We start from the raw sequence: 17,500 nt of genomic DNA on the forward strand, positions 1-17,500 counted from the left end.
TGTGTGTGTGTGTGTGTGACGGAGATAGAGTATGTGTGTGTGTGCCTACATGTGCACACAATAAGTGACGAGGTGTTGATAGATCGAGAAAAAGGCATGATAATATAATGCTTGTTGGATGGTGACTGTGTGTGTGTGTGTGTGTGTGTGTGTGTGTGTGCGTCCTTTCAGCGCCCCGCCAGCCGGAATACAGTAAGGTCAGAAGCAGGGGGAGGCAGAAAGGTCCCAGCTCCACTATGACTAACTATGAATGTGTTTTCTTCTTTACACTGTTAGTCAAAAATAACCATATATACAACATCCATTAAAAAAAACAATAAAAATAATGTAAATTGTGGTCGCAGGTAAGTTCGCCATGGATCTCTGTACTCCTTTCACCTTAACCTGGCCTAAAATTGCCACCTCTCCATCTTGAATGCTGAGTTGTATAAATAATATTGGGATGATAGTCACGAAAAAGTGCTATGGAAGGACTGTAGAGCCGTGGCAATGTCTTTTTTCTCACTGAACTGTAAAGGAACGAACATCTGAGCCAAGTTAAGGTGCCAAGACTATAGGAGCTGTATTTTGAAATAGGTAGATTTTGATAAAGATGACGCTTTTGTGTAGTTCGCTGTGCTGAGGCTGTTTTCAAGGCTTGGTGAGAGAGAGAGAGAGAGAGAGAGAGAGAGAGAGAAACTTTATATACTCTCCTCCATTAAGTCCATTAGTCCAGCACAATCATCAAGCACATTCACGATACTGTAATAATCTTCAATCTATAATTTAAGCCTCGTTTTCTTACACCACGTCTCAATAATCTGAACTGCCAATAATATTTCTGCATCAAGAATTACATATACATTTTTTGTACAGTATATTGCCAACTATGGAACACTTTGAGGGGACTGAGTGGCGTGGAAATGGACAAAAGCTGAAGGCACGTGTGAACATTGGGGTAGAGTGTTCAGATCGATGCTAAGTGTGATGTAGAGGGTGTTAGGAAAGTCGACGTGTGGTGTTAGACTCTGCCTCACACTGCCACACTACACACTGCCACACTTCATGCTACTGTAACATACACTGCCTCAAACTGCCTCACACTGCCATACCCAACATTACCACACCTTACACTGCCACATCACACTGCCACACACCACACACTCTACAGTATCATAACCGCATCTCACACCATCACACTACACACCTACACCACATCCTTCCACACACTCCATCACTCAGCCTAACCCTTCCATACCCATTGACAACACTTTAAAATAATAGAAATGACCAATGCAGAATGTTGCTCTCTCCATTGCATGATATCTCCGTCACTTTGCGTTTATCTGTTAAGTTTAGGAGTAATTGATAAGAGACAGGATATAAATTAGGATTTGCCCGTCACTAGAAGAGAGCCTGCCTGTCTCTGTCTGTCTGTCTGGCTGGCTGGCTGGCTGTCTTTTTTTGGGGGTAGATTAAGAGGTTAAGCTGAATTTGTGACGTGTTTTCTTTGCTGTCACTCCTGTTTGTCTCTATCTATCTGTCTGTCTGTCTGTCTCTTCTGTCTGTCTGTCTGTCTGTCTGTCTGTCTGTCTGTCTGTCTCTCTCTCTCTCTCTCTCTCTCTCTCTCTCTCTCTCTCTCTCTCTCTCTCTCTCTCTCTCTCTATCTCTATCTATCTATCTATCTATTTATCTGTCTATCTCTTACTGTCACCCTCGCCACGGCCCCTACAAACTTCTTTTCATTACTTTCTCCTCCCTCCTTCCGTCTTTCCTGCTTCCCTCCACCATTCCCTCCTTCTTCCCACCCCTCCCTGCTTCCCTCCACCATTCTCTCCATCTCTCCCTGCTTCCCTCCACCATTCTCTCCATCTCTCCCTGCTTCCCTCCACCATTCTCCCCATCCTTGCATCTCCCCACCACTCCCCACGTCTCTGCACCATTTCCCACGTCTTTCCATCCCTCCCAGCTTCCCTCCACCATTCCCTCCCTCTCCCCACCATTCCCTCCGTTTCTCCACCCCCCCCCCTCTCTCCACCAGGACCTGCTACGCCGCCAACCCCCGCCCAGACGCGCTAATGAAGGAGCAATTAGTGGAGATGACAGGGCTCTCACCGCGGGTCATCAGAGTGTGGTTTCAGAACAAGAGATGCAAGGACAAGAAGAAGGCCACTTTGATGAAGCAGGCGGCCTTGCAACAGGAAAAGGTCAGTGGGAAGTGGCCTTAGGGTGGTTGCATGCAGGGCAGAGGGGAAGGCAGAGAAATGGCATGCGACTGGGCCAGACATGGAGGCGATTTGTTTGTGGCCACCCCTTTTCGGGATTAGGGCGTCCGGCTATAGATAGATAGACAGACGGATAGATTGACTGATAGATAGTTAGCTAGTTAGATAGATAAATAGATAGTTAAATAGATAGTTGAATGCAGATCCGAAATTTTGGATGAGATTCAGATGATGATATTAAGAAGAGGTGATGATGTTGGAACGTTTTTAAACCTAAAATTTTGGGGGGTTCATTTTGGGTTGGGTTCGATTTGGGGGGGGTTCTTTTTTGGTGGGGTTCGATTTGGGGTTCAATTTTGGTGGGGTTCGATTTAGGGGTTCAACTTTAGTAGGGTTTGATTTGGAGGGTTCAGCTGGGGGGGGTTCAATTTTGGTGGGGTTCGATTTAGGGGTTCTGTTTTGGTGGGGGTCTGATTTTGGAGGCTTCAGTTCTGTGGGGTTTGATTTAAGGGTTCAATTTTGGTGGGGGTTCAATTTGGGGGTTCAGTTTGGAGGGTTCATTTTTCTTTCATTTTTCCCTCCCCCTCCCCCTCCCCTCCCCCACATTCACATTAACATTTTATTTTATCTCAACATCAGTTTTTATATACTTTTTACGTTTTCTGTTTTTTTTTTCTTTTTTGAGGGTAAACTCTATTAATCCTGCGTAATCCGGGGGGGAGGGATTTTTTCTATAAGGGGTGGGAGAGATACCTGGATTTATGGGCGAGAGAGGAGGGGGAAAGAGAGGGGGAGAAGGGAGGAAAAGTGAGAGGAAGTGAGGGAGGAAAGATGAAAAGGGAGAGAGGAAAGAACGGAGGGAGAGAAGGGGAAGAGGAGAGACAGGGGAGGGAAAGGAAAACAAGGGGAGAAGAGGAAGGGGAGATGAGGGGAGGGGAAGAAGGATGGGAAGCGGGAGGGAAGGAGGGAGAGAAGAGAGGAAGGGGAGATGAAGAGAAGGGGAGAAGATTATGATTGCTTGGGAGAGAGAGAGAGAGAGAGAGAGAGAGGGGAGGGGGGGAGACTGCAACTGCACATAAGTTTGCGTGTGCGTGATTGCAATATAATATCCCCTTTTTTGCGTGTGCGTGTGTGTGTGCGTGTTTTATGAGTGTATTATGAGTGGGTGGTCGTGTGCGTTCGAGTGTGTGTGTGTATCGCGTGTGTACACGAGTGTGATTTAATTGCCGGATCGTGTGCGTGTTTAGTGGCGTGTGTGCGTGGGTTGTAATTGTGTGTGTGTGTGTGTGTGTGTGTGTGTGTGTGTGTGTGTGTGTGTGTGTGTGTGTGTGTGTGTGTGTGTGTGTGTGTGTGTGTGTGTGTGTGTGTGTGTGTGTGTGTGTGTGTGTGTGTAGAACAAACATAATTATCAATACTTATGTTTTTAGTGCTCTTGTGTGGAGAGGCAGGAAGGAAGGAAGGAAGGAAGGAAGGCAGGCAGGAAGGAAGGAAGGAAGGAAGGAAGGAAAGAAGGAAGGAAGGAAAGAAGGAAGGAAGGAAGGATGGTAGGCAGGAATGAATTAATGAATGAATGAAGGAAGGAAGGAAGGAAGGAAGGTAGGAAGAAAGAAAGGAAGGAAGGAAGGAAGGATTATATGAACAGAAGAAAGCATGAGGAAGAAGTGGGAAAATGGAGGAAGGAGAGAAAGTATGAAGGAAGGAAGGAAGGAAAGAAGGAAGGAGGGATGGAAAAAATTTGAGGAGAGGGAAGGAGTGAACAGAAACAAAAAAAAAATAATGACAAAAGGAGAAAGGAAAAGAAAGAAAATGAGAGAGAGAGAGAGAGAGAGAGAGAGAGAATAATTTACATAATCGTCCATTTAAAGAGTCGTTTAGTATTGAATTATCAGATCAAATTTTTACTGCCCAATTTACTCTCTCTCTCTCTCTCTCTCTCTCTCTCTCTCTCTCTCTCTCTCTCTCTCTCTCTCTCTCACACACACACACACACACACACACACACACACACACACATACCGTTACACATTTTAATACCTCTCTCTCTCTCTCTCTCTCTCTCTGACCTCCTGTGACCTGTGAAGAAGGAGAGGAAGACCCAGAACGTGAGAGAAAGAGGTTGAGAAGTGAATGAGGGAGGGTGGTGTGTCTTGGGAGGAGGCGTTGTTACTGAGTAGGGATGATTGTGAGTCCTTTTAGTAGGTAACCCCTCTCAGGATGCGGAGTCAGGGGATAGATAGACCGATAGATACAGAAAGATAGAACGATAGACAGATATGTATATAGGTGAAGGGGAAAGGGAGACAGATGGGCAGATATATAAAAAGATAGATAGATAGATAGATAGATAGATAGACAGACAGATAGATAGTCAGACCTCTTAGAACCTCAAGGTCTGTGTGGTCTGTGTATCAATGTAACTTATATTTCCCTCCCCACTCCCTTTTCCTCCCCCCTCCCTCTCTTCCTCCCTCTTCCACCCCTTTCTCTCACACCCCTTTTCCTCCCTTCCTCTCCCCTTCCCCCCCCCTTACATGCGCACTAAAGCGTATCTCTCTCTCTCTCTCTCTCTCTCTCTCTCTCTCTCTCTCTCTCTCTCTCTCTCTCTCTCTCTCTCTCTCTCTCTCTCTCTCTCTCTCTCTCTCTCTCTCTCTCTCTCTCTCTCTCTCTCTCTCTCTCTCTCTCTCTCTCTCTCTCTCTCTCTCTCTCTCTCTCTCTCTCTCTCTCTCAATAAGACGCTCCAACCAAAACCATCAATTTTCCTCTTCAAAAATTCACCCGCACTAAAAGCAGAGCAAGGACGGTGAATATTGTATGGGGGAGGGGAGGGGAGGGGAGGGGAGGGAGGAGAAGAGGGGAGGAGAGAGAGAGGTTAGAGAGGGAGTAAGGTGGATAGTTGAGGGGAGGAGTGTGTGTGGGGAAGGGGAAGGGGAAGAGGAGGGGGGAAGGGGAGAGGGAGGAGGGGAAGGCTTGGAGGGGGTAAGAGGAGGAGGAAGGGTTGGTTGAGAGAAGAAGAGAGGGAGAGAGAGAGAGATGGGGGGGGGAAGGAACGAAAAGTGAGAGGGGGAGAGTACTGGATACGCCATGTGTGTGTGTGTGTGTGTGTGTGTGTGTGTGTGTGTGTGTGTGTGTGTGTGTGTTCTCTGCTAAGTGCATGATCGTCAATGATTCGTGTGTAAAGTAAGGGAGGGGGGGAGGGGGAGGGAAGGGGAGGAGTGGGGAGAGAGAGAGAGAGAGAGAGAGAGACAAAGCTGAAGGAAAGAAGGAATAGGCTAATAGATGTGATTTTCTCTCTCTCTCTCTCTCTCTCTCTCTCTCTCTCTCTCTCTCTCTCTCTCTCTCTCTCTCTCTCTCTCTCTCTCTCTCTCTCTCTCTCTCTCTCTCTCTCACGCAACAAGTGTATACAGAAGGTGCTTTTGTCTTCCGCTCTCTCTCTCTCTCTCTCTCTCTCTCTCTCCTCGGCTTTCTTCTCTCTTTCTCCTCCTCCTCTCACCGATATTTTGTCTTCTTCTATGCTTTTTCCTCTCCTCTTTCTTCCGTATCTCCACTTCCTCCACTTTTTTCTCCTGTCTTCTCCTCCTCTTCCTCCTCCTCCTCCTATTCCTCCTCCTCCTCCTCCTCCTCCTCCTATTCCTCCTCCTCCTATTCCTCCTCCTCCTATTCCTCCTCCTCCTATTCCTCCTCCTCCTCCTCCTCCTCTCTGCCACGCACTCAAGTATTTCCTCTTCCCTCTTCTCCTTTTCTGATAGTTTTGCATCTCCTTCCTGTTTTGTCTCTCTCTCTCTCTCTCTCTCTCTCTCTCTCTCTCTCTCTCTCTCTCTCTCTCTTTAATACGATTTTCTCTTCTTTTTATATCTTTTTGCTTCTCTTCCTCCTCCTCTTCGTTCACCCATTTTCTTCTTCTTCTTCTTCTTATCACCATCCTTTTCCTCCTCCTCCTCCTCCTCCTCCTCCTCCTCCTCCTCCTCCTCCTCCCCCTCCTCCTCCTCCTCCTCCTCCTCCCTCCACCGCACCACCCCTGAACATCCACACTGTGCACTGTGCAATTTCCACGCTGTCTGCACCCCCCCCCCCCGTTAACTTAACTTACCCGTACATTGTGTTATGCATTATTTATATACTCAATTGTTCATTTTACTTTACTACATTCTCTTTCATGTTATTCATACTGGCAGCTTATAGATAAAGTATTATAGAATGGAACTTTTCCTTTTCAATCATTCCTATAAAATTTCCATGTCAGTTTTTCCATGCTGCGTAGTGGTCTTTCTCACTTTTTCCTGCCAGTTTTAACTTTAGGAGGGTTTGGAGGCGGGGGGAGCCTTCTTGCTGTACTATCCTTATCCTTCAGCATGTAGAGTTAGTTTTTGTAGTCATAGTCTACTTTGTAACACGCAGCCTCGAAAGGACCATAAGGTGCTGTTTGCTTTCCTTTGTATTCCTTTGTATTCCTTCATCTTTCTTTTTTTTCTTCTTCCTTTTTTCCTCTCCTTCTTCTTCCCCTCCTGGTGGTCCACTCCCCCCTGATTAAAACTGCCTGTGTGAACAATGGCCGTGACAAGATCATTTTTGGGCCCCCCTCCCCCTCTCGTTCCCCCTCCCCCTCTCCCTCCCCCACTTCCCTCCCCCGCCTCATTCACTCTTCATCTTTATTCATCTTGCCGTCTTCCCCTCCTTCATTCTCTCTCACTGCCTTCTCATCTTCAGACGTCTTTCTCTCGGGCCCCCCCCTCTCCCCCCTCTCTCCAACACACACACACACACACACACACACACACACACACACACACACACACACACACACACACACACACACACACACACACACGTCCCTTGTATATCTCTCAAAATTGGCATTATTTTTGTCATCCCTCATTCTTCTCCTTTGACCTCCTCCTCCTCCTCTTCTTCTTCTTCTTCTTCTTCCTGTTCTTCTTCTTCTTCCTGTTCTTCTTCTTCTTCTTCTTCTTCTTCCTCCTCCTCCTCCTCCTCCTCCTCCTCCTCCTCCTCCTCCTCCTCCTCTTCGGTGTGGCCACGAGAGTAAAATTATGTGCTCCCGACGCGGCCACCGATAGCCCGAGGGAGGGAGGGAGGGAGGAAGGGAGGGAGGTAATGAGGGGAGGGGAGAGGGAGCAGATTGGCTTTACTTATTTCTCCTCCATTTCACCCCCCCCTTCCTCTTTCCTCTTCCCTCCTGCCTCTTTATTTCCTCTTTCTTTCATGTTTCTTACTCTCTAATTGCAAAAGAGAGAGAGAGAGAGAGAGAGAGAGAGAGAGAGAGAAAATGGCAAGAAAAATTTTGCTGGAAAAAGATGATTAATTGAACAGAGAAAGAAAATGAAAAGGGAGGGATGGAGGGGAAGGAGGGAGGGAGGAGGAAGGGATGGAGGGGTAGGAGGGAGGGAGAGAGAGGGAGGGATGGAGGGGTAGGAGGGAGGAAGAGAGAGGGAGGGATGGAGGGGTAGGAAGGAGGGAGAGAGGGAGGGATGGAGGGAGGATATGAGGAGAAAAGAGAATGAGGGAGGGAGGGGGAAAGGGGAGAGAGTGAGAAACTGTAGGGTAGGGGAAAGGTAAAAGAAAGGAGAGAGAAAGAGAGAGAGAGAGAGAGAGAGAGAGAGAGAGAGAGAGGTGATCCAAAACAGGGCCTAAAACCTTTAATAAAAAAAAAAAAGCTTAATTCAAGACTTGTCCATACTATATTGGAGGTCATAGTCAGGGAGAATGACCCCAGATAACCCAACATGACCTAGAATGACCCAGAATGACCTAGAGTGACCCAGAATGATCCAGGATGACCCAGAATGACCCAGGATGACCCAGAATGACCCCACCCTCACTCTGACCTGGGGGGAGAATGACGCAACTCCCCTGGGGTCGATTTTCAAGGGAGACTGGCTTTGTTTCAGGGCTTGTTTGTTTGTTTATTTGTTTGGATTTGTTTGGTGCTCACCCCCTCTACCTCCCCCCCTCCTCCATTCTCTCTCTCTCTCTCTCTCTCTCTCTCTCTCTCTCTCTCTCTCTCTCTCTCTCTCTCTCTAGCTCTGTCCGTCTCTACATCCATCTCTGTATATATCTATCTACCTATCTACCTATCTATCTATCTATCTGTCTGCCTGTCTATCTATCCTTCCATTCATCCACCCATCCATCCAACCATCCACCCACCCACCCATCCATCCCTCTCCCCCTCCCTCTGTCCTTCTCCCCCCCCTTCTTTCTCTCCCTCTCCCCATCCTTCTCCCCTCTCCCCTATCCACACCTCCCCATAATTACACCCCCCTCATGGCCACGTGTGTGTCAGTCTGCTCCCCATTGTTTTGCTAGGAAGGGAGTCAAATCACCCCATTCGCCCATTATTCTCCCCACCCCCATTGTTTTACGCGCTCAATACTCGTTAGGAAAATGGGGAAAATGGGTTAGCAGTGGGGGTGGGGTAGGGGGTGGGGGTGTGGGTGGGGAGGGCAAGAAGTGATGGTGTGGATAGGTGGGTGGGAATGGGGGTGTGTGTGTGTGGGTGTGGGTGAGGGTATGTTTGTGTGTGTGTGTGTGTGTGTGTGTGTGTGTGTGTGTGTGTGTGTGTGTGTGTGTGTGTGTGACTTCCCCCCCCCCCACACACACACCACCTGCACCACTTGACTTGGGCATCTGCATATGTGTGTGTGTGCGTTTGTGCGTATGTATGTGCGTGGATGTATGTGTGCGTGTGTACGTATATGAACGTCATTCATTTCAACAAACCATGTGCTTTACGTCCTTATTATTATCTCTCTCTCTCTCTCTCTCTCTCTCTCTCTCTCTCTCTCTCTCTCTCTCTCTCTCTCTCTCTCTCCATTTATCCATCTCTTTCCCCTCTCGCTTCCTCTCCCTTCCCTCTTCTTCTCCCTCCCTCCCTCCCTTATTCCTTTCTCTCCCTTATTCCTTCCAGATTAATTTCTTGTGTTCCAGAATTAGAGAATTTGTGTTTATTTTCTCTCCCTCTCTCCCTTCTTCCCTCCCTCCCTCCCTCCCCTCTCTTCTGCTCCCTCCTTTTCTCCTCCGCTTCCTCTTTCTTCTCCCTTTTTTTCTCTCTCCCTCTCTCTTCCCATCTTTTTCCCTTTTCCTTCCTTCTTTTCTTCTCTTCTCCCTTTCCTTCCCCCCCCCTTTTTCTCCCTCTCTCTTTATCTCTATTCTCTCTCCTTCCTTCCCTCTCTCCCTTCCTTCCTTCTTTCCCTCTCTCCCTTCCTTCCTTCCTTCTTTCCCTCTCTCCCTTCCTTCCTTCCTTCTTTCCCTCCCTCCCATCCTTCTTTCTCTCTCTCCCTTCCTTCCTTTTCCTCCCTCTTCCTCTGTCTTTCCTTCCTCTCATTTGAAATCCCTCTCTTCTTTTCTCATATTCTCTCTCCTTCTCCCTCTTCCTTCCTCCTTCTCTCTTTCCTTCACTTGTCCTCACCTCTTTCTTGCCTTCCTTCCCTCCTTCCTTCCCTCCTTCCCTCCTTCCTTCACTTCCTTCCCTCCTTCCTTCCTTCCTTCCTTCCCTCCTTCCTTCACTTCCTTCCCTCCTTGCTTCCCTCCTTCCTTCCCTCCTTCCTTCACTTCCTTCCCTCCTTCCTTCACTTCCTTCCCTCCTTCACTTCATTCCCTCCTTCTTCCCTGACTTCATTCTAATCTATCGACCATCTATCTACTATTTAACCTTGATATATCTTTTTCTATCTATCGATTTATCAATATCTATCTACCTATCTATCTATCTATCTGTCTATCTATCTATCTATCTACCATTTAATCATTCTACCTTTGTCTGTCTACCTACCGTACTTACCTGTCAACCTACCTACCTACTTACCTACCTACCTACCTACCTACCTACATACCTACCTACCTACTTACCTACCTACCAAAAACAAAACATACATAGCTCCCAGCCAAATCTCTCTCTCTCTCTCTCTCTCTCTCTCTCTCTCTCTCTCTCTCTCATAACAAAGGACCCTGAATATTAGTCCAAAGGGAGACCAATTTAAGCTCCCTTTTTGTGGTAGTCTCCCTTTGTACCGGGTTCACAGTCCGTTTTCTTTACCTTATGAGGAAGGGAGTCATCTTTTTGGAAACGTGGGCTTGATTTAGAACTAGCTGTAATTTTTTTTTTTTTTTTAATTTCTTTCTATTGTGAGTCGTTTTATTGTTTTGTCTTTTTAAATATAATTGTGACTGGTTTTCTTTGCTCTCTCTCTCTCTCTCTCTCTCTCTCTCTCTCTCTCAGTATTTATATTCACGAGCCAAAATCTGCTTTAAAATAACTATCTTAATATGAGATAGATAGATAGATAGATAGATAGATAGAGAGAGAGAGAGAGAGAGAGAGAGTACACAGCTTTGATAAGTTCAGTTGCCAGATGTCCCTCCTTCTCTCCCTCCCTTCCTTCCTCCCTCCTTCTTCCTTGTCTTTCTCCCTCTTGTCCTCCCTCCTTCCTCCTTCTTTCTCACCCTTTCTCCATCCTTCTTTCTCTCCTTCCTTCCCTCTTACATATTTCCAGGCTTTCCCTCTTTCCCTCCTTCCTTCCTTCATTCCTTCCTTCATTCCTTCCTTCCTTCCTTCTTTCCTTCCTTCCTTCCTTCCGTCCTTACCTGTTTCCTTCTTCTCTTTCTTCCTCCATCCTCATAATCTCCTCTCCCTCTCTCTTTCTCTCTCTCTCTCTCTCTCTGGAGAAAAGAAGAAAAAGAATTATTGAAAAGATGAGAGAGAGAGAGAGAGAGAGAGAGAGAGAGAGAGAGAGAGAACAATGCCGACCTATTGATTATTATGCCCATTGACTCATTGACTCTGAAATTCGCTGATTGATTGACTGATTGTGGTAGTTGTGGTGGTTGTGGTAGTTGTGGTTGATTGTGGTAGTTGTGGTGGTTGTGGCGGTTGTGGTGGTTGTGGTAGTTGTGGTGGTTGTGGTAGTTGTGGTAGTTGTGGTTGATTGTGGTAGTTGTGGTGGTTGTGGCGGTTGTGGTGGTTGTGGTGGTTGTGGTAGTTGTGGTGGTTGTGGTAGTTGTGGTTGATTGTGGTAGTTGTGGTAGTTGTGGTGGTTGTGGTGGTAGGGGTAAGGAGGGTTCTTTGATGTTGGTAATTGTTGTGGTAGTCTTGGTAGTAATGTTGGTAGTTGTGGTAGCTGTGGGGGTGATTGTGGTTGTAGGGTAGGTGGAGGGGGAGGGGGAGGGGGGAGACAGGAAGGGAGGGAATGTGAGAGAGGTATGGAAGGAAGGGATGGAGGGAGGGAGGGAGGGAGGGGGGAGGAGAGAGATACGAAAGGGGGAGGTAGAGAGGAGGGGTAGGGGGAGGAGGAGGAAAAGGAGAAAAAGAGAAGAGAATGGAGAAGAGAAGAAGGAATGAGAGGAGGTGGAGGGAGGGAGGGAGGGAGGGAGGGAGGCGGGAAGGGAGAGAAGAAAGAAAAAAGGAGGAGGAGGAAGAGAAGTAGGAGGGGAAATGAAGGAAGGGAAGGGGGAAGGAGAAGAATGGTGAAGGAGGGACAGAAGGAAGGAAGGAAGGAAGGAGGGAGAAAAAAGATTAATTGAAAGATGACCAAAGGAAGGAATAATAAGAAATGAAGGAAAGGAAGGAGGAAAGGGTGAAGGAAAGAAGTTTGGGGAGGGAAGAAGGAGCAAAATATTAGTGAAGAAAGGAAGGAAGGAAGGAAGGAAGGAAGGGAAGGGAAGGGAAAGGAAGGGAAGGGAAGAAAGGAAGAAGGGAAGAAAAGAAGGGAGGAAAGAAGTTGAGGTAGAGTGAAGGAAGGAGAGAAGGAGGTAAGGAAGAAGGAAAGAAGGAAGGAGAGAGAAAGAGAAGTGAGAGGGAGGGAGGAGGGAAAGAATGGAAGAAAGTAGGGACGAGGAGAGGAAGAAAGAGGTAGAGGGAGGGGAGGGATGGAGAGAAGGAGAGAGGGAGGGAAGGGAAGGAGTAGTGAGAGAGGTGGAAGAAGGAGGAAGGAAGGAAGGACTATAGAAGGAAGGAAGGTAGAGAAGGGGGTAGGGAGGGGGTAGAGAAGTAGGGAGGGAGAGAGGGAGAGAGGGAGGCAGAGAGGGAGAATATTAGAGCGAGTGAGGGACGGAGGGTGTGAGGCAGGGAGAGAAGGAGTAATGGATAGGGAAGGAGGTAGAAAAGGGAGGAAAGAGGGAGGGAGGTAGAGAAGAGGAAAGAAGGGAGAGAAGGAAGGGAGAGAGAGAGAGAGAGAGAGAGAAGTAGGGAGAGGGAAGGAGTGAGGTAGAATAGTAGGGGAGGGAGGGAAGGATGGAAGGAGGGAGGCAGGGAGGCAGGGAGGGAGGCAGCTAATGGACTCGGGCCGTAAACTTTGATACCGAGGCCAGAGTGACTTATTGTGCCTCACCCTGCCTCACCCTGCCTCACCCTATACCACTATGCCTCACCCTTGCCTTATCCTGCCTCACCCTTCCTCACCCTATACCGCTGTGCCTCGCCCCTGCCTCACTCTGCCTCACCCTACCTCACCCTGCCTCATCCTACCTTACCCTACCTCATCCTGCCTCATCCTACCTTACCCTACCTCATCCTGCCTCACCCTTCCTTACCCTCATTCGCCGCCTCACTCTCCCTCACCCTTCCTTACGCAGTCTTGCCCTACCTAAGCCACCCTCACTCTGCCTCACCCTGCCTCGCCATGCCTCACCCATCACCCTCTTTCTTCACGCCTCCCTGAACCCTGTCTCACGCTTCCACACCTGCCTTAGCTGCCTTACCCTGCCTCACCCTGCCTCATCCTGCCTCGTCTTTTTACCCTCTTCGCTATTGTTTCTCTCCTCATCGCATTGTGCCATACTCCACTCCACCCTCCCCTGCCTTACCCTGCCTCACCCTGCCTCATCCTGCCGCACTCTGTTTCACCTTGCCGCAATCTGCCTCACCCTACCTCACCCTGCCGCACTCTGCCTCGCCATTCCCCACCCAACCCTCACCCATCCTCACCCCTGCCTCACCCTTCCCATTCCAACCTCTCTGCCTCACCATACCTTTCGATTCCTTACCCCTGCCTCACCCTGCCCCACCCTGCTCACCCTTCCTATTCCAACCTCTCTGCCTCACCCTGCCTCACCATTCCCCACCCCTGCATCACCCTCCATATTCCAGCTTCTCTGCCCCACCCTGCCTCACCATACCATTTGATTTCTCATCCCTGCCTCACCCTGCCTCACCATACCATTCGATTTCTCACCCCTGCCTCACCATGCCTCACCATACCTTTCACTTATTATCCTGCCTCACCCTGCCTCATCCTGCCTCACCCTGCCTCACCCTGCCTAAGAGTATGTGGTACCTAGATATTAAAACAGTGACAGCTCCTAATGACAGGGGAGGTGACAGCCCCTTACGCCCCCTGTCAGTCCCATGGTGGTGGTAGTTGTGGTACTTGTGGTAGTTGTGGTAGTGTTGGTAGTGTGGTGATAGTTGTGGTGATGGTGGTGGTTGTGGTGATGGTGGTGGTAATTTTGGTTGTATTGGTGGTGGTGGTGGTAGTAATTGTGGTAGTTGTGGTGACTGCAGTAATAGTAGTAGCCGTAGTAGTTGTAGTAGTAGCGGTAGTGGTAGCAGTAATAGTAGCAGCAGCGGTAGTAATAATGATATTATTATTATTATTATTATTATTATTATTATTAATTGTAGTTTTGGTAATTGTGGTTAATTACTTTGATTAATTAATAATAATAATTTGAGTGAGATTATCCACTGGGCAGCACTCGGGGGGAATTATCGTGAGAGAGAGAGAGAGAGAGAGAGAGGTAAAAGGGAGGAAATAGAGGGAGAGTTGTGATAAGTGGTCATTGTAAATCTCTCTCTCTCTCTCTCTCTCTCTCTCTCTCTCTCTCTCTCTCTCTCTCCACTCCTTTTCTTCTTTCCTCCTTCTCCCTCTCCTTCCCTTCCTCTTTCTCCCTCCATTTCCTCCTCTCATTATTTACTCTTTCTCTTCTCTCTCCCCTCACTTTCTCTCCCTTTCCTCTCCTCTTTCCCCTCCTTTCCTCCCCCTCCCCCTTCTCTCCCCCTCCCTCCCCTCATCTCTTCTCTTCATTTCCCCTCATTTCCTCTTCTCTCCCAGCCTGTCCCTCTTCTTACCTCACCTTTTCTCTTCTCTCCCCTCTTCTTCTCTCCCCCTCCCCCTCCCTCTCCCCCTCCCATCTCCCCCTTTTATTCTCTATCTTCTCCCCTTATCTCCTTTCTATTCCTTCTTCCTCCCCACCTCTTTTCTCCCTTCAATTTCCTCCTCCCTTTCTTCTTCTCCCTCACCTTCTCTCCTTTTTCTTCTCCCTTCCCTCCCCCTCCCCCTCCCCCCCCGCCACGCGCCACCCCGCCTGCCAAAGGGTCGCTCCCGTGGCTATAAAGTGACCCCCCCCTCTCTCTCTCTCTCTCTCTCTCTCTCTCTCTCTCTCTCCCCCATACCTCCACCTTCCTTCATCCTTCCTCCTTCAACACTCTCCCCTCCCCTTTCCCCTCCCCTTTCCCCAGCCCTCCCCTCTCCTCCCCTTCCCCTCACCCGACACGTGTAAGATGGCAGACTGTTCTTTTGTCTCCCCTCCCCTTTCTCCTCTCCCCTCTCCCTCTCCTCTCCCCTCTCCCTCTCCTCTCCCCCTCCCCTCTCCTCTCCCCTTCCCCTCTCTTCTCCTCTCCCCCTCCCCTCTCCTCTCCCCTTCCCCTCTCTTCTCCTCTCCCCTCCTCTCCTCTCTGCATCTTTTTCTCTTTTCCATTTCTTCTTCTCCCCATTTTCTCCCTCTCTCTCCCCTCTCACTCTCTTCCCCTCCCCCTTTCTCTCTTCCTGCTCTCCCCCCTTCGCCTTCCTCTCTTCCTTTCCTTTCCCTTTCCCTCCATCCTCTTCCTTCTTTCTCCCATACCTCCCTCTCTCTTCCATTCCTTCACCCCTTCCATCCAACTTCCCCTCCTTCCCCTCCTTCCCATCTCCCTCCTTCCCCTCCTTCCCATCTCCCTCCTTCCCATCTCCCTCCTTCCCCTCTTCCCCCAATATTCTCTTTCTCTGCTCTCCTCCCCATTCTCTCCCATCTATCCACCTTCCCTCCCCTCCCCTCTCCCCTCCCCTCCTTCCCCTCCCCTCTCCCCTCACCAGACACGTGTAAGATGCCAGAATATTCTTTTGTCTAGAGAGAGAGAGAGAAAGAGAGAGAGAGAGAAAAGGAAAATGACAGCGAACGTTACGGTAGTCAACGGTTCGTGTATATTCGTGTTATTTTCGTATTTCTTATTATTTCGTATTATTCTGTATTATTTTGTATCGTCACCAGGGTCCCAGAATATTTGGAAAGAATTTTGAAATCCATATTTGTATCCTTCGGTCAACTCTGGGATTACGAAATTCTCAGTAGCTTTCGTTCTGTAAGATCTTTTCGTAACTGTGTATCTTTGTGTGGTGTTGTGTGTGTGTGTGTGTGTGTGTGTGTGTGTGTGTGTGTGTGTGTGTGTGTGTGTGTGTGTGCTCTGTATTTGTTTTTTACATACGTACATACATACATACATAAATACATACATAGACGCAAAATATTTCTGGCTACATCTCTCTCTCTCTCTCTCTCTCTCTCTCTCTCTCTCTCTCTCTCTCTCTCTCTCTCCTGCACACAATGTCAAAAACGAGTACACGATGATTCACACACACGCACACGCACACACACACTCAACGTCAGATAAATACACACTAACACACAAACACGCACACACACACGCACACACACTCCCCGTCACACGCACATACACTCACCCTGTCACTTGGAGGGCATTTTGGAAGTGTACATAGGGGGGGTGGGGGTGTACACGCGTCATGTACACAATTGTAACACGAGTACTTTACAACGGCTGTCCCAAAGGCTGTAGGTTCCATCCTAACTTAGGTTAAAAAAAAATAATAATAATAATTAGGATTTCTCTAAAACAGACCGTACCACCATCATCACTACTACCACCACTACCACCATCATCACTACTACCATCACTACCACCATCATCACTACTACCATCACTACCACCATCATCACTACTACCATCACTACCACCATCATCACCACTACCACCACTACCACCATCATCACTACTACCACCACTACCACCATCATCACTACTACCATCACTACCACCATCATCACTACTACCATCACTACCACCATCATCACTACTACCACCACCACCACCATCATCACCACTACCACCACAACCACCATCACCACAACTACCACCACTACCACCACCATCACTCCTACCACCACAACCACCATCACCACAACTACCACCACTACCACCATCATCACAACTACCACCACTACCACCACAACCACAACTACCACCACTACCACCACAACCACAACTACCACCACTACCACCATCACCACAACTACCACCACTACCACCATCATCACTACTACCACCACTACCACCACAACCACAACTACCACCACTACCACCACAACCACAACTACCACCACTACCACCACAACCACCATTACCACAACTGCCACCACTACCACCATCACCACAGCTACCACCACTACCACCATCACCACAGCTACCACCACTACCACCATCACCACAGCTACCACCACTACCACCATCACCACAACTACCACCACTACCACCATCACCACAGCTACCACCACTACCACCATCACCACAGCTACCACCACTACCACCATCACCACAACTACCACAACTACCACCACTACCACCATCACCACAACTACCACCACTACCACCATCACCACAACTACCACCACTACCACCATCACCACAACTACCACCACTACCACTACTACCACCATCCCTATTAATACCCAAATTACCACAACTACCACAATTACTCCTAAGATTACCATTCATTACCACTACCACCATTACCACAACTACCACCACTATCATTAAGACTCCTTGCCCTATCATCACCATTAATCACCGCTACTACCACTACTACCACAATCGCTACCTCCCTCGTTACCAGTTACAACCATGCTACCACAACTACCACCATCGCTACCACAACTACCACCATTGCTACCACAACTACAACCATCGCTACCACAACTACCACTTATCACCACAACTACCACTATCTCCACCACATTTACAACCATCGCTTCCAGAACTACAACCACCCTTACCACAACCACCATCATCCCTGCCACGCTACAGCTATCCCACCACAACTACCATCATTCCCACCACAGCTACCACCATCCTACCACAACTACCACCATCGCTACCACAACTATATATCATCATCATCATCATCATCTTTATTATTATTTTCCATAGTCATCATCATCATCATCACACCTACCAC

The 17,500-nt window shown here is 48.4% G+C and overlaps 1 protein-coding gene across 1 annotated transcript in view; it reads left to right on the plus strand.

Moving 5' to 3' along the window:
- The window catches only part of LOC145404422 (insulin gene enhancer protein ISL-1-like), a 160,787-nt gene that overhangs the window by 68,487 nt on the left and 74,800 nt on the right, over positions 1-17,500 (plus strand). The window contains exon 6 of the mRNA XM_080275940.1: positions 2,021-2,186. Coding sequence (XP_080132066.1) covers positions 2,021-2,186 — 166 coding nt within the window. The remainder of the gene's footprint in view (positions 1-2,020; positions 2,187-17,500) is intronic.

This window comes from Coenobita brevimanus, chromosome 63 (genome assembly GCF_032717465.1).
Source record: "Coenobita brevimanus isolate Jiangsu-jjx chromosome 63, ASM3271746v2, whole genome shotgun sequence".
Classification (NCBI taxonomy): Eukaryota; Metazoa; Arthropoda; class Malacostraca; order Decapoda; family Coenobitidae; genus Coenobita; species Coenobita brevimanus.